At 42.0% G+C, this 25,866-nt stretch overlaps 1 protein-coding gene across 4 annotated transcripts in view; it reads left to right on the top strand.

Annotated features, from left to right (window-relative positions):
• Window positions 1-25,866, top strand: part of TLE1 (TLE family member 1, transcriptional corepressor) — a 91,061-nt gene that overhangs the window by 29,495 nt on the left and 35,700 nt on the right. For 2 of the 4 annotated variants that reach the window (XM_030292907.1, XM_030292905.1), the window contains 3 exons: window positions 1,318-1,422; window positions 15,125-15,329; window positions 16,063-16,079. In XM_030292907.1, the coding sequence (XP_030148767.1) occupies window positions 1,318-1,422; window positions 15,125-15,329; window positions 16,063-16,079 (327 nt within the window). The remainder of the gene's footprint in view (window positions 1-1,317; window positions 1,423-15,124; window positions 15,330-16,062; window positions 16,080-25,866) is intronic. The other 2 variants (XM_030292908.1, XM_030292906.1) reach the window with 1 other exon arrangement.

The following is a 25,866-nucleotide window of genomic DNA, read 5'->3' as shown; positions in this document are numbered from 1 at the left end:
TTAAGATGTTAATTTTATCACAAGGAACAAGTGTGAAGAACATCTGTTACAGCTGAAGTGTGTAAACCCCCTGCTATTCCATCTCACAGATCTGAGGGCACACTGTAAAAGTGGTGACAATAGCTCAACCCCAAATTAATTTTTTTTTCATGTGGAAGACTGCAAAATGACGATCAAACAGAACAGCTTTTCTTTTCTTTGACGAGTAGTATAAGCCTGGTAGCTGCTGCTGATTCAAGTGTCCTTCCTCTAGAGAGCTTTTCCTTTGCTGCATTTTCAGAATAGCTCCATCAGGGTTGACTTGACCATGAAAGCAGGTATCTCATTGGTCGGTCCTTGTACCTCAAGTCAGGTTGACTTCACGCTGTCCACGGAGGAAGCGGATGTTCATACTCTTCAAGTTTACTTTACTTTCGGATACATGCCGATAAATGCTAAACTGTTTTAAGTGTGTACAGGATGCATGTGTCTTGAGACAGAAAAGCTGTAAAAGCTTTTTGGGCCTGCAGCTAGAATACTGGGTGTCTGTTCTTGTTGGTATCTGCTGTTCCTTGCTGGATAGCACCCCTCTGCCTTTTCCTGCCTAAAACATCTACTTGATGTTACAAGTTCGATTTGTTAACCTTTGGCATCATGTTGTTAGACTTGAGTAATCCTGGTTTCTGCTAAAGTCTCATGCTTCCCAGAACAAAGATGTGGCTTTGTTTTTATTTGTGGGTGGAGTTGGGAGGTTTCCAGTGTGTGAACTAATTGTTGAGGGGGGTGGGGGGGTCCTTCATTTTCCCCTCAGGAGGATGAAAAATCTAAAGGCTAAAGAAGGAGAGGAATTCCCAGAGTTCCCAAAAACTGCTGGTGGGTTGAGATTTGTTGGCCAGAGAAGTAATCGAAGATTTCACGTTTAAATTTTCAGTATAGAAATGGGGGTTTTAAACGAGCTGTAAACTTTACCTGTTCAAACTTACAACAAACCCCTTTTGCAGGCCAGGGTGATCTTCCGAATCCCGTACTATTGATTTTCTAAGGCTTCGGGTTATCAGTTTGGATGTCCTTTTTGACTTTTCTATCATTCCAAGCCCCAAATTCCCATCTGAAGTTAAGCGGGGACTAGTGTTGGTTAGAAATAGGGAAGTGCCCTTCTCTGTTTTCCTTTTCCTGCTGTACTTGTGTTCTGTGAAATAGCAGTAAGTGCTTGAGAACCTTCACATTTGAATCCATATTCTCCTTGATCTGCATTGCATGTGCCTTTGTGTTTTTGTTGTTGTTGGAAGGTACAGTGAAGTTCTTTGCTAACACTTTTTCTTCTCTTTGTTTTCGAAGCATCAACAACAGGTGGCCCAGGCCGTCGAGCGTGCCAAACAGGTGACCATGGCAGAGTTGAATGCCATCATCGGGGTACGTGGCCTTCCAGGTCTACCTCCTACAGTGTGTATAACCAGCTTTCATTTCTTATTAATTTGATGGCTTAATCTGTCTACCTATCTGTATGGTGTTACGTGGTTTAACATTGGCCTGTTTGATAAGTGTGGGGGAGGGGGGCTTAGGTATGGCAAGGTGTGTAGGGGAAATACAGAGGAGCATAAGGAAGGTGATAGCAGCATGTTGAGGAGGGGAAGAAATACCTACTTTTCAATGGGAACATAAGTGCCGTGTATCTTCTGACACTTAAATCACCCTTGCTCTATTAGTTAAATCAGAGCTTCAGGTTAGAGTTGTATATACTTCCCTTACTTCTGGCTTTTTTTGTACCTTTTTTTATACCTTTGGATCACAGAGAGGTCAAGACAGGTCTCAGAATTATCCCTTCTTTGGTCATCTAGGGTATTAGACCCAATGTAACTGCTCTTTCCCTTTCTTGTGCCTCCTTCATGAATTTTTAAGTGGCACCCCAATGAAAAGAGCGCTCTCTTGCCGTTGAAGAAGTGATAATTGTCTGCCCCAGTGCTCTCTAGCCTTTCACCAGGTTTCTGCTCTCCTGCCTTGAGTTCAGTTAGCACTCCATGCTGGCGACTGCTTGTCAATCACAGGTCATTTGCTCTGCATTAATGAGCCCAGTGGACCATGCAGTCCATCCCCTGCATGAGCCCTTCCCCCGCCACTGCAGGACCCTGGACGGTTCTCATGTTTGCTGCCCTTCCAGACTAAGCCAGAGAAGTAGCTGAAACAAGGGACCATCCTTTCTGATTTTATTCATATGTGACTGCCTTGAGCGGATTCAAATCACTCATTTATCAATTTATGTTAATTGCTTGTGAGAAGATGCCCTGCTGGTCTTTATAGTTCCCTCAGACACTTTGTAATGATAATTAGACATGCTGCTGTACGGATTAAGAGTGCCATAGTCCAATGACGGCCACAGACAATGGAACCAGTTAATCCATCAGGGTTTAAAATTACATCCCAACTGGAGATGGAGAAAAAACATAAGAGCCAAGGAGGATTAAAGAATGAGCCTCAGCTTGAAAACTCTCCTTTCATCAGTTTCTCAATTGCGGATCTGCAGTCGGGTTGCCTGTGGTAAGCTATTGGCAGTCAATTAGGTGAAATAAACTGGGAGGGTGACCTTCATTTCCTTTTAATAGCTTTTTCCTCCCCGAAATGGGGAGCTTCAGTGGATTTTCAGCTTAAATTTTATTCAAGCTGCTTTATTACACTTGACAGCTTAGCTCTGCATAAACAATTCTCCCCTCCTCCTCTTTCCCCCAGACCCGGCTCTGCCTTTCTCCCCCTTTAGATCACATTTTTGACTGTTACTTAGTGGGCTCTCTAATCACATTTCAACAAAAAACACAATTACATCTGCATTTGTCGGCTGCCTTCTGTACCCTTTTCTTGTGTAATGAATTGCTTTATTTCAGAGATCAAATCAAATATTCGCTGGTACTTTTGCATGTACCGTGTTTGATTAGCAAAGACTAATAGCAAATTGTACTTGTAGCTCGAGCACAGAAATTTTTTAACCCAAATGAATGAGGATGGAAAAGCCTGTTTTGATTAAAGAAAAACATATGCAAAGCAGTTCTCAAGTACCCGGTTAAACTTTGTGGAACATGTTTGTTTTCTGATAGTCTCTCAATTTTTACATCCTCGTACCTACAAATTCTCAAAGGCACTGCCCAGTCCTACACATTAGAAAGGAGGAAATTGTATTAACCAGATGTTTATAGGTAATACCCACTTTGAATTGAATCAGAAAATAAAAATAGCAGGTTGCTCTAGAAGGGCAGATGAATCGCTAATTTTATGAATGGCTTTCATCCAGGAAACATGTTGTTGAGATTATAAAGGCAGATTAGCTCTGATAGCTAGCAACAATAACTCAAATCAGTGAATTGGGCCTAGCACAAGACTTAATGCCAATTGCATGTCTCCAGCATGTGCAGTTTTTTATAATTGTAATTTTTGGCTCAGTATATTAATTTATGTCAGAAGGCTCTTTTAAAGTTCGTAGTGATCAATAATTATCCTGCAACCGTAAGTTTCATGCTCTGGCATATGCTTGATTTTTGCTTGAAAGGAATTGTGCGCGTCCCGGAAAATTGAAGTAGCATAAAATTGGGTTGACAATTCAGTGGACCTTTGCACCCCTTCATTGAACATGCAGTGTGTCAACCTGTCTCCCCAGAGGGGAGGAGGCTCCGGGAGGCTGTCTGTTCCTACAAGCAGCAGCTGCGCACAGAGTAAATGCAGCCCGGTTTGATAGCAGCTGTCAGTATTGTTCAGGAACGACTCAGGATGAAGAACAATGGGAGAGGCCACGCTCTTCGTCTGCATCGACTTTCAGGCTAAGAAAAGAAATAGTAATTTAACGGTTTAGACATCTATTACAAGTGTGAAAGATCATGAAAGAGTAGCCTTTAAAATGCAAATGAGCCGAAACATTCTCATTCCCTTTAAGGTACAATCAAGGGGGCTTACTGCTTGCTTGGCAGGGCTAAAGACATTTCTCTTTAGCAAACCTGGAAAAAGTGAAATCTTCTCAAGGACACCAAGCTTCTAAGGTAGGCTCAGCTTGTGTCCTGGGACTCTGGACGGTCTTGGAGGAGGACGAGAGAGGTTGAATTTTTTGTGTCCTTGTTGAGTGAATTAATGATGCCCATTTCTCAGCAGCGTAGCAAACTTAGTTCTCGTACCTGACAAAAACCACTGAATTTTAAATCTTTTCCACTACAGATAGCACCTGCCTTTAACTTACAGATTACTGGTATTTAAGAAAGATAAGTCTCTTTGATACTTGATATTTGGAGAAACTATTGAAATAGTTTGGCCATACTTTTTTTTTCAACAGTTTCACTGATAGCGTATTTGATAATTGGTGGAATAATTGCAACCCTGATTCCTGAATTTTGCTTTTTATAAGCTCTTTTGCTATTAAACAAGTTATGTTCTTGTAGCAATAGAAAGAATTTAATAATGCAGAGATCTTAATAGGCACAGTGTTTATTTGGTTTGACACAGCTCACTTGTGCTTTAGAAAACAGGTGGGAAGGGAAACTTAACTGGAGGCCTTGATTTTTTTTTTTTTTTATTTAATCAATTAAATTTATTTATTTTTTACATCAGGACAGTCTCCATGATGTAAGCAGTCTTCCTCAAAAGATTTTTTTTCTTTGGAGCACGTGGGTGGCTCAGTCAGTTGAGCATCTGACTTCAGCTCAGGTCATGATCTCACAGCTTGTGAGTTCGGGCCCCACATCGGGCTCTGTGCTGACAGCTCAGAACCTGGAGCCTGCTTCACATTCGGTGTCTCCCTCTCTCTCTCCCTCTAACCCACTCACATTCTGTCTCTGTCTCTCTCAAAAATAAATAAACATTAAAAAAAAATTTTAGAAGATTTTTTTTCTTTTTCTAATTTAGAATTCTGTTAAAAATGCTCAAAACAAGATAGGTTTTTAGATGACAACAGTTTTTGGAATAGTTAACGTCTTCCTGAAGGCAGGGAAAATGATTCAAGGACTCTTCAAGATCACCTTTCCTTGTATTATTTGGGGAGTTTGGCACTAAGAACTTTTCTTCTACTTGCTATAATAATAATTGATTTTCATTGAGATTAGTTTCCAGATCATTAGTGTTATCTTTTAATGGGTTTATGTCACATGTAATTAATATAGATCACGTAGATACATATATATTTGTACATATGGGCTTTTTAAAAAATTGAGGTATATTTTATATTGTTCTAAATTGCACCAATCTTTTTTTTTTTTTTTTAATTAAAAAAAGTGTTTATTTATTTTTTGAGAGAGAGTGAGTCAGTGAGGGGCAGAGAGAACCAGGGACACAGGATCCCAAGTGGGCTCTGTGCTGACAGCAGCAAGCCCGATGCGGGGCTCAAACTCATGAACTGTGAGATCATGATCTGAGCCAAAGTTGGATGCTCAACTGACAGCCACCCAGGTGACCCACACCAATCTTTTTTTTTTGTTTTTTTTTTAAGGTTTATTTATTTATTTATCTTAGAGAGAGCAGGAGGGGCAGAGAGAGAGGGAGATGGGGAGAATCCCAAGCAGGCTCCCTGCTCTCAGTGCAGAGCCTGACTTGGGTCTCACGCTTAGGGACCATGAGATCATGACCTGAGGCAAAATCAGGAGTTAGATGCTTAACTGACTGAGCCACCCTGGTGCTCGTGAATTGCACCTGTCTTACACATACAGATCACTTTGGTGTGTGCACATACCCTGTACCCCACACTACTTTCGCAGTGCAAGTTTTCTCTTTCACCCCAGGAAGTTCCCTTGTACTTTTTCTCAGCCAGTGTTTCTCTACTCCCAAAGAAAGATGGTTTTTGTTTGTTTTTTGTTGTTGTTTTTGTTTTTTTGAGAGAGGAAGAGAAAATCTAAAGCAGGCTCCACACACAGCATGGAGCATGACTCGGGGCTCCATCTCACAGCCATGAGATCATGACCTGAGCTGAAATCAAGAGTCAGATGCTTCACCAACTGAGCCAGCCAGGCGCCCGGTTGCTTTTTGATGAGCCACCCAGGTGCCCCAGTTGCTTTTTGATTGAAAAATAAAAAATGATTGGCCAAGTGTAATTTAAAACAAAACAAAACAAACCCTGCATGATTGTATGTCCGCTTGCATCCAAGTACTGGCTGCCCAACTTCATGGTGTTCTGTGCTCATCTTTCTAAGAGCATTTGCCTTGTGTTACCTTGGACAGAGCATAGGTCTAGGATCAAATGGACTTAAGTAGGACACTTGGTGCTACCACTCTGTAGCCTTATGACCCTGTACAGTTGGTTAACCTCCTTTAGTGTCACCATCTATAGATGGATAATACCTTCTACCCTGCATGGCTTTTGTGGAGATAAGACCTTGACTGGCAGCCTTTACCCAGCATGGTGTCCTGACTCCTTGAACTGCAGTTCTGTCTGCCTCGTCTCTAAGTACCTGCAGCAGATCTGTGAGTCCATTTGGCTAAGTGCCCATGAGGGGTGATGGCTGCAAGTAGCGGGTCACCTCCCCTTTTGTCTTTTCTAGTGGTTACATGGGGTGTCGGTGTTTGAGATTAGACCCATCCAGACCCTCTGCTTCTGCCATTCCGTTGTCATGCATGAATGACTTTTAATAAGGAGGCAGCAGTGAAGAAATGTCGGCTATTTGACTTTAGATGAGCAAAATTAAGGTTCAAAACAGAGGAAAAAGTTAAATTTGGGGAACAGATGGAGAGAAAATTGAGAAGCAAAAGTGAGGATAAGACCCCGTTGGCTTCCTTAAGAGGAAGGGAAACAAGGCTTTTGCTGGCACTGAGGGATTGCACAGATCATTGTGATGGAATTGGAAAGAGGGAGAGAAGAGGTGACCAGATGACCGGGGCGGGGTTGCCCTTCCCATACCACAGAATGCCTGATATTTGATAGCTGCCCGAGTGCTGACGTGTTGGATGTAAGAACATTTGAGCAATTTCCCGTAGCAATGCCTGTGAACTTCAGGAACTCCGAACATTTAGCGTTAATGTAGGCCACCTTGTTTTTCCTTTCTTGTTTATTTGGATCTTGTCTGACTTAATTTTCCATGAATAGAACTTCTGCCAAGGCCTTTGAAGGTGCAGTTATTGGTCAGATGTGTATATTCCTGCTTCATAGGCAAATTTATAATTCTCTATATTTTGAAACAACTCAGTATGAAACGGAAGAAGTCTGGGGGCTTTTGTGATGTTTGACTATCTATGTTTGTGTAGGGGATGGCTATGAATACAAACTCCTGATGTGTCTGTAGTAGACTTCCTGTCCTTAAGAGATTGAGTTGTAGACCTACAGGCTCCCCATTGTTGCATGAGGTGATTGGTTTAAGGATTAGCAAAATGTTGGATTATTTTTCTCCTCCGGCTGTAGCTGTCAGCTATCTATAGGATTGTAGTGTGTGAAGTTTAAGAGGATGAGGTTAGCCTCTTATTCTTATGAGTATGCAGTTAATCCCTGGAAAGCCCATCAAGAACCCAGCTGTAAGTTTCTTTATAAAGCAAATTTGCCCTAGGAGAATAATGCATAGCCTGCTACCAAGAGGAGAAAATGAAATAGCTACAACAAGCATGGATCTTCTAGCTCTGCTAACTTACATTTAGTGATATACCCTCCACCTAAATTCTAGTGGTCCAGCCCGTTTATTAATTTTCCAAGGAGAAGGAGCAATATTGCAAAGTCTGTTACATGTATCCCACTTCTTTGGTTCAGGTTAGATTTTTACTGAGAGTTGATGTAGGTATGTCTGCCAAATGCAGGGCTTGGCTTCAAAGTCTGGGTTCTTCCGAATAGTCTGTGTGCTTTTTAGTTATTAGAAAACTTGTTGAGGCATTGTTTACTTTTTCATTTACCTGCATCTATTCATGTGATCTGTACTTGATTCCTTGGAAGAAGACATCATCATGTTTTCTCTCTTTTCAGAGTAGACAGTAGAGCACCCCATGTTAAGAGTTCGAATTTTGAGCAGACGAGGTAGCTGAGTGGTTAAGGCGATGGACTGCTAAGAGTTAGATTTTGGTGTTTTTTTAAAGTTGATGTATAATTTACATACCATAACATTCGCTCTTTTAAAGCATACGAATCAGTGGGTTTTAGTATATTCACAAACTTGTGCAGCCATCACTGCTAATTCTAGAACATTTTTATCACTTCAAAAAGAAACCGCATGTCCATTAGCAGTTACTCCCCATGCCTCCCACCCCCCAGTCCCTGCAACCACCGATCTTTCTGTCTCTATGGGTTTGCCTGTTCCGAACATTTCATGGAAAAGGAATCCTGTAACATGTGGCCTTTTGTGTCTGGGTTCTTGCACTTCGCATAAAGTTTTCAAGGTTTATTCATGTAGCATGTACTGTAACCCTTTTTACTCGTGAATAATATTCCATTGTACCAATATATCACATGTATTAATCCAGTCATCAGTTGATGGACATTTAGGTTGTTTCCACCTTTTGGCTGTTACGAATAAAACACAGTGAATATTGTGTACATGCCGTGTGGACGCATTTTCTTCTCTTGTGATTCTAAGCCTACAAGTGTAATCGCGGAGTTATGTGGTTACTCTGTTTAACTTTTTGAGCAATCGCCAGATTGTTTCTTAAAGTAGTGGATGCGAATTCCAGTTTTTCGACATTTTCTCCAACATTTGTTCTTGTCCATCTTTTTGATGCTAGCCCTTCCAGTGGGTGTAACATGGTATCTTGTTTGTGATTTAGATTTGCATTTCCCTGATGGCTACTAACGTTGAACATCTTTTCATCAAAACTTTACATGGTTTTAGAAGTGGATCTACCTAGGGGTACTTGGGTGGCTCAGTCGGTCGAGCATCTGACTCTTGATCTCTCCTCAGGTCATGATCTCACCAGTGATTTATGAGTTCAAGCCCCACGTTAGGCTCCACGCAGCACAGAGCCTCTTGGGCTTCTGTCTCTCCTCTCTGCCTCTCCCCAACTTGTTTTTTTTCCTCTCTCTGTCTCTCTCTCAAAACTAAATAAATAAATATTTAAAAAAAAGAAGTGGATCTACCTAAATAAACATGGTGTTTTAAAACTTACTCTAATTCAGGCCTTTCAGTCCTAGTGCTCTCTGAGTATTGTCACCACTGTAACCATCATCTAGGGCAGGTGGGACGAACAAGTAAGTCGGTGATGATGCAGGATGAGTTGGCTTTTGTGGATTCTCTGAAATGCAGAAAAAATAAAGATGAGTTCAGATCCTCTTTAGAAATTTCGCCCTTCATCCTGGTGCCTGCCTTCATATAGGCTGTCCATTTTGCCTGCATCATTTTCTGTGCGCTCCTGCATTGAGATGAGGCCTTGAAGTGGATTGGGTTTTGTTGTTGTTGTTGTTGTTGTTGGTGGTGGTGGTGGTGGTGGTGGTGGTGTGTGTATGTGTTTTAAACTGTGTTCAAGTGGCTTGAGAATTCTTGGCCCCAGTAAGCAGTTTCTGCCTGTTTATCACCCTTGCCCCTCTTCATGAGAGAGGCCATTCACATAATGGGAGGTTTTCAGGTGACTCCTATAGTAGTGTCCTTGATGCTTCTGCTCCCATACAGCTCTTTCCTACTCTCCCTGCTTGTTTACTGTAGCATGCCAATTTTCTTTTTCTGCAGTCTCCCAAGATAAGAACTGAGTGTTTTAAAGAACAGGGAAATAGAAATCGAGGAAGAATGATTTGGAGAGAACTGTCAACAAATGCTACTTTTCACATTTTTTTCCCCCTTTAAAAGTGTTTAAATACCAAACACCATAAATGCCACTTACTGTCACGCTTTTAGCATTAGAGATGCTATTTTAGGCCATGGTTTTAGTTCTGGTTGGGTTCAGTTTGTGATCTTGTGACGTGGTTTTCCCTAAGGTTATAAAGCGGGTTAACTTTCAAAAATTCAAGTTGATTCTGTGGTCGGTGATAAAGAGCTTAGCAATCTGGTGAGGTTAAGGTGGGCGTTAGCCTTCTTTTTCTTTCTGGGTGTCCTTTCCAGTTGTACAGGCAGCTCTGTGGCGATAAAGCATGTGCTACAGCTGTTTCAGAAAGAAAACTGTAGAAACCACTACAGCATTACATTAAAGCTGGGAATGTAAACAGCAAAGTCAATTTCATTATAGTAACATAATTGACCCAGGCTGCACTAGGTAAAATGGGAATTAAAATTCTGAGTGCGTGGCTGTTGTTTGACATGGATGAGGTGACTTTATTCTTTGTGGGTTTTCATTATCATTAACTCAGGGTTTGGTGTTTGTTTTACTTGTCTCGCTCCCAGCCTGTCCACATTGTTTGGGTAAGAGCAAGTGCATGTCTCTCCTTCTGTCAACACCGAAGCCTTTACAGAACCACCTGAGAGGCGCAAAAACACCAGTATCTGGAAGTTTCCAGTGTAGCTGTTGTACCTTTTTTTTTTTTTTTTTTGCCTTTTTTTCCCCCCAGTGTAGTCTTTTAAAATTGATGAAATGTGAACTTTTTTCCCATTGTTTTATTTTAAAATACTAGTCAGCTCTGGGAAGCAGATGCTTGTTTTGTGAGTTTTGACAGGGTATTTCATGGCGATGAAGGGACAGTGAACAATTGAATGCTGGAAAGCGTTTTTATTTTTTTAAGCAACAATTTGTCAGGTCACTTGCTGTATAATAACATGAATTCTAATGTAATGGGGTAGGATTCCAGCTTCGATCTAGACTAAAAGTTTTCAGCCTCTGCACGGTTGACATTTTGGGCTTGTTAATTCTCTGTGGTGGGTGGGAGGGGGCTGTCCTGTGCATTGTAGGATATTTAACAGCACTCCTCCCACCCCCACAGTTCCTCCAGGTGTGACAACTGTAAATGTCTCTATACATTGCCAGATGTCCCTAGGGTGAGGAAAGGAGGGTGTCAAAATTGCTGTTTGAGAACCACTGGTTGTCTGAGAAACCACCTGCATTGCTAAAAACGACCATTGCTCATCCAAAATGTCTTTTCTGGTAGTTTGACAAGCTTTTTGCCTGTGTGTCCTGTGCTGTATAAATCTGCAAGCATTAACTAAAAAAAAAAGAAAAAAAAGGTTTACTAATTAGTATAAGGTAACCAGGAAGTGGAAGGTTGGATTTTCTCACCCTTGCTGTCATGTTGAGAAACATCTCAGTTTCCCCATTGATCTGTGCAGGTTTGGGTCTATGGAAGACCGATGCATGTAGGTTCCTGTAGTTGGTAGAGCCTTTGGGGTTTTTTTGTTTGTTTTGTTTTTTTGAGGTTTTCCTGGCTGTATGGCAATGTCAGTATCACTTTTGTTGTAAAATACATTTTTCAGGTAGCATTCATGCTATCCCATCCCCTCCACCCCCCCATTTTGGTGAAGGTGGCGATCACTGGATTGTTTCCCGTGAGCCCTGTTGAGAGAAAATGTCCTTTCAAAGACACATGGTGCAGGTGGGCTGCTCTTTTGGACTTAATTGTTTACTCTCCTGGATGTGGTCCTTGTGTGCATTCCAATATGTGTGTGATGTTCAGAAATAACACTTTTTATTTGTTAAGCATCTTCTTCTGCAAGAAGCCATAGCTGCCACTGTTCAGGCTTGATTCTTTGCAGGCTTCCTTGGAAGAGAGCTGGAACAAAAGAGATCCTTCTTTTTCAAACATAGGGACGGAGGATTGGGGATTGGAGACTAGAGAGCGGGGCTCATGAGGCACAAATCTAAGAACACGTTTCCATCTGTCACTGCTGTTAAGGCTTCATGGTAAAGGTGGATTTATCTCTGGTAAACGTCCAGTGGTGAAGGTGGATTGTCTCAGGATATGTGGCATTATATGCCCACAGGAGCATCCCCTTACCTGGAAAGGGAGAGACATGGGAGGTCTTTGTTGGAGGAGATCACCTCTTCCTTCCTCTTGCTTGGGAGAACACTCTATCTAACTGCTTGTGAACAGGGCTGGGCTGCTGGGTCATAGGAGAAATACTGTTCTAGGGAATGAAAGGCTTATAGTCCTCATTGTGGCTGTGAGCCCCGTGTAAGCCACTCTCTTCTCTGCGAAATGGGATCTGTGATGCCCACCCTTCTTGCCTTGGGTGTGTTCTGAGCTGAGGCCATGTAGTGGACACGAAGATAGCTAGGAGTGCTGCATGGCAGGAAAAGAAGTAGAATGTGAGGCCACAGAATCCACGTTCCCTGGATCCACAGCATCTTCGGTAGTTGTGATCCATCCTGTCACTGCTTAGTACTCCTTCCAGTTTGATAGGATTTTGCTTTAAAAGAGGGAAGAAATGTGGCTAAGCTAGGGATGGAGGAACTTGGTTGCCTCCAGTAATGAACAGGGAGCTTTCTTCAAGAGGAGGGGAGTTCCCCGGGGCCTATTAGGCTGTTGGATATCCCTGTTGATAGTTATTCGCTTAAATGTTGGGTTTAATCACGTGGGTCTACTTCACAGCTGTGGTGAAGCCCCTTTATTATATAAGCTAGTTTTTCTTTTCACTGATATATCAGACAATGCTTTCTAGTTCATCTTTCTCAAAACCAACTTGGGTTTGGCAGAAAAGCTCTACTTCTCGGGTATCCAGACATTTGCTTCAAGTATGCCTTTGCTGTGACATAAAATCGCACCTCCAGGAACATCTTTTGGTGACTCTGTTCTGGATTTTTGGGGGAACGGGGTGTGCAGGGAGGGGTGAAAGGGTGGTGTCCTCCACCCGGTAGTTAAATCCCTTCCCCTCTGCTTGGCCTCTCTCATCTTGTAATCCGTGCCGTGCTTAATTACCCCGTTGCACTTGCTTGTGTATGCATCATTGCCTTTCCCTCCCAGAAGCCGGACATAGCTCTTATTCTCCAAGTAATGATAGCAATTGCTGGTAGGGCAGACCTGTTCCTCATCCTTCTCCGAGCACATTTCTTATGGCAGGTGTCTAGTTCCTAATTAAGCGCTAATGAGCATGCCTAGTGGACCATGAGCCTGCTGCCAGCCCCTCCAGTTTTATGTCTTGCTATTGCCAAGCTCTTAAAAGGTGACAGAGCAAGAATTAGTGTCTTTGGGATGACAGGAAGGTGATTTTATGCATAAAGAAATTGTTATTATGATCTCAGATGGTGAATGAGGAGTTTATAAATACTTTGCAAGGATACTATCAATGCCGCCTGCTCTGACCTCTCCCCCTTTCCACTTTTCCTCTCTTTAGCACTGTGCTCCCCTCGGAAGGATTGGGAGTGTCAAGAGAAGGTTGGCTCCCAAAGATTTTTTAAAAGACGCTAGGAGTGGTTGAAAATTTATTGTAAACTGACTGAGACACCAATTTCTGGCTTTAAGATGCTGTTTTCTCTCACTCTGGAGGGCGGGAAGCATATTTAGGATTCAATTAAGGACCAGTGGTCTGGGTAGAAATTACTGAAGATCTGGCGTGAAGATTTAATGTATTCAGTACACGCAAGGGGGTAATAAATAAACGAGTAATTGAGTCCCAGGGAAGTGAGCACAAATCAGAATCTTAAGAATTTTCTAACATTACACCTTAGAAATTGAGCTTTAATCGTTTTTACTGTCTCATCAAAAATGAGTTTTATGTTGGACAGCTGAAATGTGGCCAGATTTATGGCTCAGGGCCATTTCTTGGATACTTTTTCATTTACTACAACATGCTCTTAAATATAATATATGAGAGTAATGGTACTTTTCAGTGTGAACAGATTTCTAACTTCTGGAATGGGTTAAGGGATAGAGGCAAAGGCATTGGGAGTGGGGGCTTGGGTCACCGTGGGTAGAGTCCACACAACAGGGGAGAGTGTGTTCCTCGTCAAGGCCTCTCAGTGTTGTCCTCTGTGACACTGCAGGGGTGGGTTTAGGGAAAGGAAGCAATAAACAAAGTCTCATGTTATGGTTTCTTCCAGCTATCACAGTGTGGCCCTTGATGCCTCCCTCTGTGTGTGGTGGGATGAGGGCAGCCTTGAGGGGCATTGCTACATGACCCCACTCCCCTCCCGCCTGGTGGGACAACCTTGGCAGTTCAGTCAACACCCTGAGCCTCCGTTCCTTCTGTGAAATGGGAATGTCAGTACTTCCTCCTACTTGTGTGAGGGCTTGTGAAATAAGGACCCAGGAGTACTTGGGAGGGGAGGGGATATGCCTAAGATGCTGATTCTTTCTTCAGCCTTCCATTAATTTAAGGTAGTATTTTGGTTATGTCTCCTCATACCGCTGTGGTAATTTAGCACAAGAATATTGGGGAAACAGGGTCACCTCATGTCACTAGTCCCTGGTGACTGGTCGAGAGTAGAGTTACGGTCTGTGGGGTGCACATCTGCGCCTCCCCTACTTTAATTTTCCTGAAATCAGGAAGAGTCTCACCTTCAGCAGCACACTGTGTTTCGTCCCTGGAGGCGTGGAGAGATGGATCTAACATTGGAGTGCCTACCCACTAGCCCAGCTCACTGCTGGTCATCGACACTGTGCCAGGAGGACCCGTGCCAGAAGGAGGCAGTGTAGATAGAGCTCCGAGTCTGTTTGGGGAAGATGGGGAGAGGTAACTGTATAGGTGGAAGCTTTTGATGAACTGAAAACACTAATCACATTTTTTCCTTTTCTCCCTTTTGTGTCTTTGTTCTTTTCATGTGTTTGTTGAACCTCCTGTTTTGTTTCCTCCATTCTCTCATGTCGTGGGTATTTGTCCTCTGGATGTTGCTGTGCCACTGCCACCTCTTCCCTCATCTTCTCCCCCTTGCTGTCTCATCACCTCTTCTCCTTCCTCTTCCCTCTCCTCCCCCTCTTTTCTCTCCTCCAATCCCTTCCTCCTATACTTCCTCTCTCACCTCCTCCCCTTCCTCACATCTCTTCCTTCCCCTCTTCCCTCCCTTCCTTCTCCCCTTCCATTCTCACCTCCTCCCCTTCCTTTCCCTCCTCCCCCTCCTTTCCCCTCCTCTTATACTTCCTGTCTCACCTTCTCCCCTTCCCCATCACTTCCTTCTCCTCCTCTCCCCTTTTTCTCTCACCTCCTCCCCTTCCTTCTCCTCCACCTTCCTCTCTCCGCTCCTCCTCTTCCTCCCATCTCTTCCTTCTCCTTCCCTTCCTCCTCCCCTTCCTGTCTCACATCTTCCCCTTCCCGCCATCTTTTCCTTCTCCTCCTTCCTCCCTTCCTCCTCCCCTTCTTGTCTCACCTCCTCCCCTCCTCCTCCTCCTCACCCCCCCCCCTTCCTCTCTCACTGCCACCAACAGCAGCAGCAGTTGCAAGCTCAGCATCTTTCTCACGGCCATGGACCCCCAGTGCCCCTAACGCCTCACCCCTCGGGACTTCAGCCTCCTGGCATCCCGCCCCTCGGGGGCAGTGCTGGCCTCCTGGCACTGTCTAGTGCTCTGAGTGGGCAGTCTCACTTGGCAATAAAAGATGACAAGAAGCACCATGATGCAGAGCACCACAGAGGTGAGAGGCCGGGCAAGCCAGATTAGGACTTGGTCCTAACACTCATACAGTGCTGCAAAGTTGTGTGCACCGCTAAAGAGAGCCCCACCCCATGCAGAGAGCAAACAATGAGCTAAGAGGAACTGTCGCAAAGCTTGGCCACTGAAACACAGTCCTCCCTGGAAGTTTTCAGGGTTTAACGTGGGCATCTGTAGATTTCCCGATCTCTTTAGATTGCAGGCATCTTGACATCTTGGCAACTGCCTAGTTAATGCCAGTGGCCTGTACCATATTATGGAAAACTGTTAACTGCTTAATTGGGTAATTTTCAAAGAAAGTAATGTTGTTAAATGGGGCGAAATAAGAAGTTAAATTTGAAAGTGAATGTGTTCAAATGAAAGGTTTGATAATTGCATCTGTTACTACTTAGTTTCATAGGCTTTAATTCTAGTATGCATAAAATATTGGGCAAAATTGCACTTGACTAATTTTTTGAAGAAAAGTAATTTATTCTGTCAAGAAATAAAAAAATAGGCTTTGTGTATGGTTAAACTGTAAATCTTATGTTTACAAAATACTGTAATTTTCAGGAAATCACTGTATTAGGAATGTGCAATGACTTATATAAATAAAAGCCATTTTTAAAACTGTTTGGGGCTTGTGTTCTAATTATTCCCCCCTTTTTTTTATTTCTGTTCTTGCCTCTGTGTCTGAACGGGCATGTCTGTGCGTTTCTTGGTAACCTCGGGAGCAGACAGAGAACCGGGCACAGTAAGTACTCAACCGCCTGCTGCACATAATACATTTCCCTTCCTCCAATGCACCCCAAGCTGCCTTTTGTGAAACAGGCACAGACACGTATATTCTCCCTGTCTCTCTCAGCGACCTGGTTTTTTTCTTTTTCTTTTTTTTTTTCATATGACTATCCCCCATTTCCCCCTGCCTTTTGTCTTTTATTTATTTATTTATTTTTAAATAAAACTTTCGTTAGGTGAGAGGGACATGATTTGGAGGCAAAGCTGTCTGCTATGATTACTCACTTGGAAATATGCTTTGATCTGTAGGTGCTCCGAACCCACTTTAAAAATATGTTTATCATTGCATTCCGAGTCCAGGTTGCCTCTAGTTTAAAAGAGTATTCATTTTTATCTTAAATCAGTTTTACAGGCAAGAGGTCACAATCCATATGTGAAATTGGCTAGTAATGTGTTATTTCTACCTAAACCATTCATTATCCTCTACAAATGCATCTTAGTTGCTAGGTTTCCATATCTGGTTTTCCTCCCGTAATTGTCTTTGGAGGGTGAACTTGAACTTTAATTTATTTTCAACTGAAGAACCGTGTGTCTGAGTAAGTTCTTAAAAACAAGGAAATTCAGTGGACGGAGGTTCTGGGCTTCTACGGTTCCATTTTTTTCACCAGCCTAAACCTTGGCCATTTTACATACTGCACGTTCAATCTGTACATGCACTTGCCAGTTAGCTGTGGGGAGATCTGTACCTAAAATGCATCTCTCAAATGTTGTGGAGCAAATGGAGTGAGAAATTGGCCCCTTTCAGCTGGGATGACCTACAGTTTTTTGCCCCCTTTCCTTTTTCCTTCCAAACACGGCAGTATTTTGGCCATGTTAAATCTAAATAAGGTAGCAAAATTGGGATACTGAACTTTTAAATCATTCTGATCCTTTTTTTTTTTTTTTTAAATGAGTTTGGGGGAAGATACGTAAGTCATTTGAGTTTGAAAAGTTCCCCTTACCTCTTCTGTGTAGAATAGTGGCACTTTTAAAATTCTCTTTGAGACTGATCTCAGTGTACTTTATGTATCAGGATGCATTGGGGGCATTGGGTAAGGGTGAAAGGATGGGGTAGCTAGTTTTAAAATCCTTGTACTATAAGTTTTCTCTGGAAAACGTTGGGAAGGAAAGAGGGGAGGAAAAATTACAGCTAGGGAATAAAATATCCTACTCCCAAAGTACAAACCTAAGTAAACTGACTTTGATGGAGGTGACCTTTATGTTTGTTGCTGGTTCAGTGTCACTGTAGATTGTCATTGTCATAGTTTTTTATACCATGTTCTTTTAGTAGAGTGTCAGATTAAAAACCCTAATCCTAGACCAAAGAACAGAGATGGCAGGAGACGTTGAGAAAGCTCCTGTCCTGTAGTCTGCTGCAGGTTTTAATTTACTGAGCTTATGCTACATTTAGAACTATATTTCTAATTTAGCTTTCTGTTCTCAGGACTGTTTCATCTAAAAACCAATATATATTTATTGAGTACTTACTATATATGTAAGGCTACATGGGAAATGCAGCTATAGTTAGAGATATGTAGGCACACATATTACAGGTCTTTTCTCAACTGAGGAAATGTGACAAAAATACTACAAGATTTAAGCCTGTAGAAAGTTTCAGCAGGAGTTCTAGACAATTGTTGAAGGGGTACCATGGTATGTATCTCTGAGATGCCGTCGCAAGACTGGTGTTTTCCATACTGCTGCGTGTGTATTTTTGAGTGTATCGAATAACTTCCTATTTATATTTTTGGCTGATAAATGTAAGCAAGAACTTAATTCATTGGGGAAGTGAGGGTGGGTGGAGGAAGGGTAAGGAGTTCTACCCTCCAAATACAAAACAGTTCTTGAATTTCAGACAGCTGTGGATTGTTTCTAGGTCCTCATGGTGAGTTCACAGTCTGGACTGTTAAGTCAAAATATGGTGGATACATTGCATAAACCAACCTATGCAATAACACAAAATAAATGGTTAATGTGTTGTTTGCATATTTCTTTCACAACAAATTTTACACAAGTTTCTTAATGATAATTTTAATGGGCATTTTCAGAATAAGTATAGGTACTGTGTTTCCTGCCTAATTCCTACAAGCATCTCTTGGTGATGATGATATAAAATGAGAAAACGACACTAATTTGTAACCTAAACATTTAATTCAGTCTGTAGAGAGGAATGAAATTGTTCACTGTCCACATAAGTGGGATTTCGCTGCAGTTGTATAAAATGAAGTAGCTCTTTAAACTTTGTGTAAAATTGAATATGAAAAGCAATGGATAATGAGATGATGTGTACTATTAGTTGCCTAAAATATTGTAGTACTTACTTATTTAATAAAATGGTTTGAATTATGAAGTATTTTACTTGGCAGAAAAAGTCAGTTGATCACCATATGGTGGCTGTGGTTTGTTTTTTATTTTTTGTTTTTTTCCCCCAACCAGTGAAGGGTTAAGGGCAGTTGCTACAGGGCACTGGTTTTCAAACCTTATGGTCTCAGGATCTTTACATCTTAAATTAAAATTATTGATGACCCCAGAGAATTTTTGTTTATGTGGATCATATATTTTGAAAATTTTCTGGAAATTAAAAAAAAAAATTAAAAATCACTTTAACAGGTAAAGAGCTACTTAATTTGGGTTACCGTAAATAACATGATTAGTGAAAACTATTTTCCAAAACAAAAAATTATAGTGGGAAGAATGGCTTTGTTTTGCATGATTGCAGATATCTTCAGCGCTTGACTAAAAAGAGGATAGATATATTCTCGTCCACATCTGCATCCAATCTTTTGCAAGACATTGTTTTGGCTGAAGTATAAGGAAGAAAATCTGCCCCCATAGAGATTTGTAACAGTCTCTGGGAACCTCAAGGGGCCCTTGGACCAACCTGAGAACCTCTGTCATAAATAAGGCTAAGGAGTTCTGAAACATCCCACGCTGGTATATAGTCTTATTTTTTTCCTGCTGTTCTTTCTGTATTGAACAAATACGATAATTATATGTGTCAAGTGCAGAAGTCAGGGACTTTTATAGATCCAGAGGGGATGTGAGTATGTATGGATTTTCATCTGTGAGTCTAAAACTGGTTTGTAGATAGTTTGTTTGTTTATTGTTAGTGACAAAATTATTTCATTCCCTAGTTTAAAGTTTTGTTGGTAGGAAAACAAATGAGCCCTACTGTGGCCTGTTTGAATGTAAAACCTAGGAAATGAAGGTACTAAGGACAGTGAAAATATGGACACTATTTTTTAAGTTTCTTCTTTTTGACAGGGATGAATGATAAAGGTGGTAACTTTTAAGAGGGTTTGCTATTTGGCTATTGATTTTAAATTAAGATTTGACTACTGTTTTTATTAATTTGCAAAACTTGTTTGCTTTTTTTTTTTTAAACATAAGGCTGCTTCTCCGAATGCTACAGTTGAGCAAAGAAATATGACCTAACAAAAAAGGACTTTATTTCTTATGTAGTAATAAAAACTCGAGATATTTAAATTAATTTAAAGGTGAATTGTGTTCAATTTTGGATGAAGGAAGTATTTAATAAGTCTGCTTGAAAGCTCTGGAATCAGAGAATTGACAAAACGTTGTATGGCTTTTGAAAAAGTATGACAGACCATGTGTTTATTTTTTTTAACAAACATTCATTGAGCACTTACTATGTGCCAGGCGCTGTGTAAGGCACTGCATGTACAGTTAACAACATGGGTTTGAACACTGGATTTTTGTTGATAAACACAATATAGTACTTTATATTTTTCTTCTTCCTCATTATTAACATTCTCTTTGGCTTACCTTTAAGAATACAGTATATAACACATATACAACGTATGTGTTAATCAACTGTGATCAGTAAGACTTCTAGTCAGCATTAGACTATTAGTACTTAAGTTCTGGGAGAGTCAAAAGTTAGGCATGGATTTTTTACTGAGATGGGGGCGCCCCAAATCCCCACACTGTTCATGCGTCACCTGTACCTGCTGCCATTTTGCAGTGATGCCTTTTAATGTCACAGTCAAATATTTGTTGAATGAAAAACACTGGGATACCTCACACATGTGATCACTATTTGGAACATTTGGGGAAGGAAGAAGACGATGGTGATAGGTGTCTGGGAGAGACTCCAGAGCAGAAGCAGAGTCTGTGGACTTAGGTGGGGCACACAGATGGGCTTCAGAAGGTCCTTGAATCCCTCTCCAGTTGTGTCCACATTGTTCTGGGTTCGTGCTCTACTTTCATCAAATTCTCAAAAGGGGCTCCTGGTCCAGAAAAGCATAAGGATTGTGGATCTGTTTAGAGGTCATAACAGTGCAACACCATCATCTTACTGGTAAGACACCAAGCTCAAGGAGGCTAGGTGCCTCTAATCGTGTAGTTAATTAATGGAGGTAGAGATTGAGATTATGTCTTGCCCAAGGGACTGTTTTGTCACTCTCCCATAACTGACTTCTAGAATTACTAAGTTCATCTTTAGAACTTATTTAAAAATAATGATGACAGCCATCACTTTATCTCCTATGAGGTGGTGTCTTTGTGTTTCTTCTGTGGCTGTTGCACTTAACTAGATCTCAGTGGAATTCTCACTGCACAGGCAAGGTTTTTCATCCTTTTGAACATTCCCCTAGCCTCATCTGTGAATTGGTGATGGAGTCTGCCTCACAGGGTGAGGGGTTTTAGGGACCACAAATGCAAAGTCATCAGACATAGCATAGCTTTTAGGAATGTTCTCCCTGTCCTCCCTACCTGCAGAGTAGCAGGACAGCAATAAATGCATTATTAGTCATGCTCAATGTAGTGACTATTGGTTTCTTTTCCTTTTTTAAAATGTGTGAGGCATGGGGCTTCTGGGTGGCTCAGTCGGTTACGCAGCTAACTCTTGATTTCCTTGGGTCAGGGTCATCATCTCAGGAGAGATCAAGCTCTGCATTGGGCTTTGTGCTGACAGGGTGGAGCCTGCTTGAGATTCTCTCTCCCCCCTCCTCCCTCTCCTCCCCTCCCCCAGCCCCCGCCTCTGCCCCTCCCCCACACATGTGGGCTGACTCTCAAATAAATAAACTTTATTTAATTTTTTTTTCTAATGTTTATTTCTTTTTTGAGAAAGAGAGAGTGCAAGCTGGGGAGGTGTAGAGAGAAGGAGACAACAGAATGCGAAGCAGGCTCTAGGCTCTGAGCTGTCAGCACAGAGCCCGACACGGGGCTCGAACTCACCAACCATGAGATCATGACCTGAGCTGAAGTGGGACATCTGACCAACTGAGCCACCCAGGCGCCCCTAAATAAACTTTAAAAAATGTAAGGCAGTTGTGAAGATGCGGGCCGTTGCTAATGTTTCTCAGTGTCGAGATAAGACTGACCTGAGTCTATTGTGAACTTGATTAGTTTCATGCTATTCAGTTCATGAAAGGAGGAGGTGTTTCCACCTAAACGTTTATGAATTTGTGTCCCGGCATATTTCAAGGGATTGCCTGGAAATTAAGGATAAAACTGAGATGAGTCACCTAAAATTTCAATATTTAGGCACTGTGGAAAACACTTAAGTTTTCTTAAGCAGTTGTCTCAGCAGATTTCCTTTTTGGCAAAATTGAAAACTGTGCTTAAAAGATCCTCTGGGAAAACTGCTCACTGCATCACTGCTGTGGGAAGGGTGAACCCTGAAGAATGGAAGGCTCCAGCAGTTTCTAGGTGGTGGGGAGTGGTCCATCCCTGTACCGGGCGGAGGGGTCTGTCTACCGTGGATGCCATAACTCACTGAGTGGGTACCAGAGCCTGTGTGTAACTAGAGAAATGTTCAGGTTTTATCTCACTGTGCTTACAGTGAAGATCGGCCATCAGGCGTCTTTACTCTAAAAAACCAAAAAGCAGATGGAGAATATTTCCTCCCTCCAAAGCTGTTTTCAGACTTCAGTTTGTGCTCTGCAAGTAGGAAACTTAATGCCCATCATTTCGAGTAGGTTTTTGAAAATTTTATTTTCCTTTTGGCCCCATGATCATTTTTACCATTCCTTCTGAAACGTAGTAAGCAACAAACTGTGTGTCCATCTTTCAGATGAGAAGAGGTGGATGTGAGTGCCATCAGATATTCAAGTAACTCACAGGCAAGTCCTGACCCAGTGCTTTCTAATTTCTTGTATTAAAAAGTACCTCATCTGAGACTGGAGAAGGAAGGGGGACATTAACAGCGAAGCAGAGCTAAGTGGCTGTACAAAAAGTGTTTTTAAAAATGATTTGAAATATAGATTTGATTTTTGCTGTCACCAGGGTCCTGATCAGGGGGAATGAAGTTGTCATGAGGGCATTTAAAAGTTACTTTGAAATAATCGTATTTGTTGTGTACGCGTGGTGTGTTTTATTTTGCTTTACCTGGAGAACGCGGTAGTGGAAGGGCAACCCGGGGACTTAGCAAGAGAGGCCAAGGGTGACTATATAGTGCCTCCTCAGACCACGTATTTACTGGGTCTGTAGGTCTTCTACCTGGCCACCTTCCTTTCTGAGAGTTCTCCTGACTGAAGCGCTCATCTGCCTCCGACAGCGCTGAGTTCCTAGATCGAGGTGCGAGAACACGTGGCTTCTTTCCCACATTTTGCATTCAAACCCTGTGAAAAATGGACGCATACCCTTCAGACCCTCCAGCGCTCCTAGGGCGCGATGAGGGTGCCAAGTGGACACATTTCCACACATCTTCACTCTCTTACACTTCTCGCCGTTGACAAGCGGGGATCCTGTTAGTTTTAGGGGTTAAAAATGCATTTGTTGAAATGTCAGGCACAATCTGTGAATGACCCGTTGGACTGCCGCAAAAAGTACGGTGGCAGGGTGATGGCTTAATTGGCACCAGGTGTAGCTGGAGAAGGCACACAGATGTGATGGGGGTGCGTCACTACCTAATTGTTTTAATGTTCACCGAGAAGTTAATTGTCAGTGTAGAGTGTGCTAGCAAATTAGGTTCCCACTGCCTTAGTGTAACTGAGGATAAATGAGGTGTCATGAGTTTCCAATCTGTACCTCTGACACAAACACTTTTCCTGCGGGGAGGAGAAAGTTCCCAAGGGGAATCAGCATGGCAGCTCAAGAAATCCATTTGAATAATGTGCATTATTTTCACATTAGGGAAAGCTGTCTAGCTTTTGCTTTCTCCACGAGTGAGTTTTCCTTTCAGATTTGCTGCTGGTGGCTTCAAGGTTTAGACACGGTTGGCAGAAGAGTTGCTTTGAGGTCTCAGAATCGATGAAGGATACATGAAGGCTCTGTAACAAGTGTTCTGGTAACACTGACAGTGTAACATTCCATTAAACTCGCTTTCTTTCATATTTTCTGGAGTTTACCTTCCAGAATATCTCCACCGACATGAACAGCCATTACTGTTAAATTCCTAAAGAAAAGTGCAAGTTTTGGAACAAAGGGTATAAAGACTGGTTTTCATCTGTATTGAAGGATCTGGGTCTCTCTGTCTCATTTTTGAGTAGATATTTAGAGCATGAAATAGAAACGTCATTGTCCAGGGTGGTGAGAATAAAGGTCGTACAAAGTCCAAAACTTGATGTACTTGTTTGATTCAACTGAATGAACAGTCTCCAGGTCAGCAGGCTCTTAATGCTTAACATCAAAAGTTCTTGAATGAAGGTATGGTTTAATAATTGCATGTGGATGTTTATTTTTGATTTACGAGAATAATACATTGTCCACTTCTACCCATGAGGTTCAAACACTCTGCCAACTCTCTAGGTGCCAACTTGCACCCAGAGAACTACAGCAGGGAATAGTCCTGGTATGTGTTTTTAGAAAACATGTTTCACCCAGTTGGGATAATGGGATCAGGATCCAGCAGCTCAAGGCAGTGTATACCACTTGTAATAGATCTGCCACTTTTTTTCTTTTCTTCTCTGAGTAGCTCTTTTACTCTGATAACTGTTCTTAACCATCACATCACTGAATGGGAGGAGAAACGACCCTCAGGGAGTGTATATTAATTGTAGTGAACAACTCGCCTGTTGTCAGGGAAGGTGCACACTGAGATTTTATGTTCTCCAGATTTTTTAAGAGGGAGAGTTCCCTTGGGGAACATGTTTTCTTTGTCCCTGCCCCTCATCTATTTATTTCATGTATAGTTTTCTACGTACAGATGGAGAGAACCGTATGCCATGGGGCTGACAGGTCTTGTGGACCCTCTTTCTTCTGACTGGTGGTCAGCATTGGAGGGGGATCTTTTTTTTTCTCTAGAGACCTGTCAGATGTACCTCTCCCTTTACTGTTTTCCTTGGCTCTCTTCTCATAAGTGTGTGCCACATGTACAGAAAATCATCGCGGTTTTAGAATTTTTTTTTATTTTTAATGGTTTTTTAAAGTTTATTTATCCATTTTGAGAGACTGGGGAGAGGGGCAGAAAGAGGGAGAATCCTGAGCAGGTTCCGCACTCACATGGGAGCCCGATGCGGGGCTCGATCTCACAAACCTTGAGATCTCTACCTGAGCTGAAATCAAGAGTCAGACACTTAACCAGGGTGCCTGGGTGTGTCAGTTGGTTAAGTGTCCAGCTCAGGTCAGATCTCACAGTTCTCTCTCTCTCTCTCTCTCTGCCCCTCCCCCCACATGCTAGCTCTCTCTCTCTCTCTCTCTTTCAAAATAAACAAACAAACAAAAAGTCCGACACATAACTAGCTGAGCCACCCAGGCACCCCATGGTTTTAGAATTTCAGTTTGTTTTGAAGTCATAATGTGTTTTTCGACCTTGATTTGCTCAGATTTGTAATCTCCCCTGTGGCTGTGCAAATCTCCCAATTTCGAGCTCTTGTGGAAGATACAGAGTAAATAAGATGATTTTGTTTAGTTAAAACAGAATTTTAAAAATGAAGGGAAACTTACATGCAGTCTCAAAAATCCCAGACCTCAGGACATTTGTAATAGAAATTTGCCCAGTAATTATCGTTTTTGAAAATTTCTGGCAGATATTTAAATTTTACCAGCTGCAAGGTGAAATAAAACATTGAGTTTCTTGGCTAGAATTAGAGTATATCAGTCCGTGTGATAACCCTAGTTCTCATGCGGATTGAAAAAACTCTGATTCGCAATTAAATATTTATTTGGCAGATTAAGTGTTTGAAAATGAACTTTACTTGATGAATGCTGTTTAATAGATTAAAGCCTTTCAAAATATGAACGCTGGGAGAAGTCTGGTGGCAACTAAGTCTGCACAGCGGCTAGTGGCCGTGGTTGACATCGCGTGAAGTGATGCTGTGGGTCCCTGGACTACTTTGAGTTGCCCTCTGCTGACGCCTGTTTTAGTTTGCATCTTGGGTTGCAAATGGCAGGATTCGGGAGTGGAAAGGCAGGAATTTGGGACTGTCTTGGGGTCATTTTAATATAGAATGTAATTTTTAAAAATATGTTCACAGTTTTTGTATGGTGGCATAAAACCAAGTGTGTGTTTGTGTGTGTATGTGTGTGAGAGAGAGAGAGAGACAGAGACAGAGACTGTTAAGGAATCTGAGTGTGTGTGTGTGGGGGGGGTTTGTCAGAGAAAGCATGCAGCTTGCATCAGGTATTGTTCTGTCATATTAGAATGTTAAATGGGTAGGGGCGCCTGGGTGGCTCAAGTCAGTTCAGCAACGACTTTGGCTCCGGTCATGATCTGAAGGTTCATGGGTTCGACCCCCACTTTGGGCTCTGTGCTGACAGCTCAGAGCCTGGAGCATGCCTCAGATTCTGTCTCCTCCTCTCTCTCTGATCCTCCTTTGCTTGCACCCTATCTCTCTCTGTCTCTCAAAAATAAATAAACG

This window comes from Lynx canadensis, chromosome D4, assembly GCF_007474595.2.
Source record: "Lynx canadensis isolate LIC74 chromosome D4, mLynCan4.pri.v2, whole genome shotgun sequence".
NCBI classification, from domain to species: domain Eukaryota; kingdom Metazoa; phylum Chordata; class Mammalia; order Carnivora; family Felidae; genus Lynx; species Lynx canadensis.
This window is presented reverse-complemented; position numbering and strand designations above follow the sequence as displayed.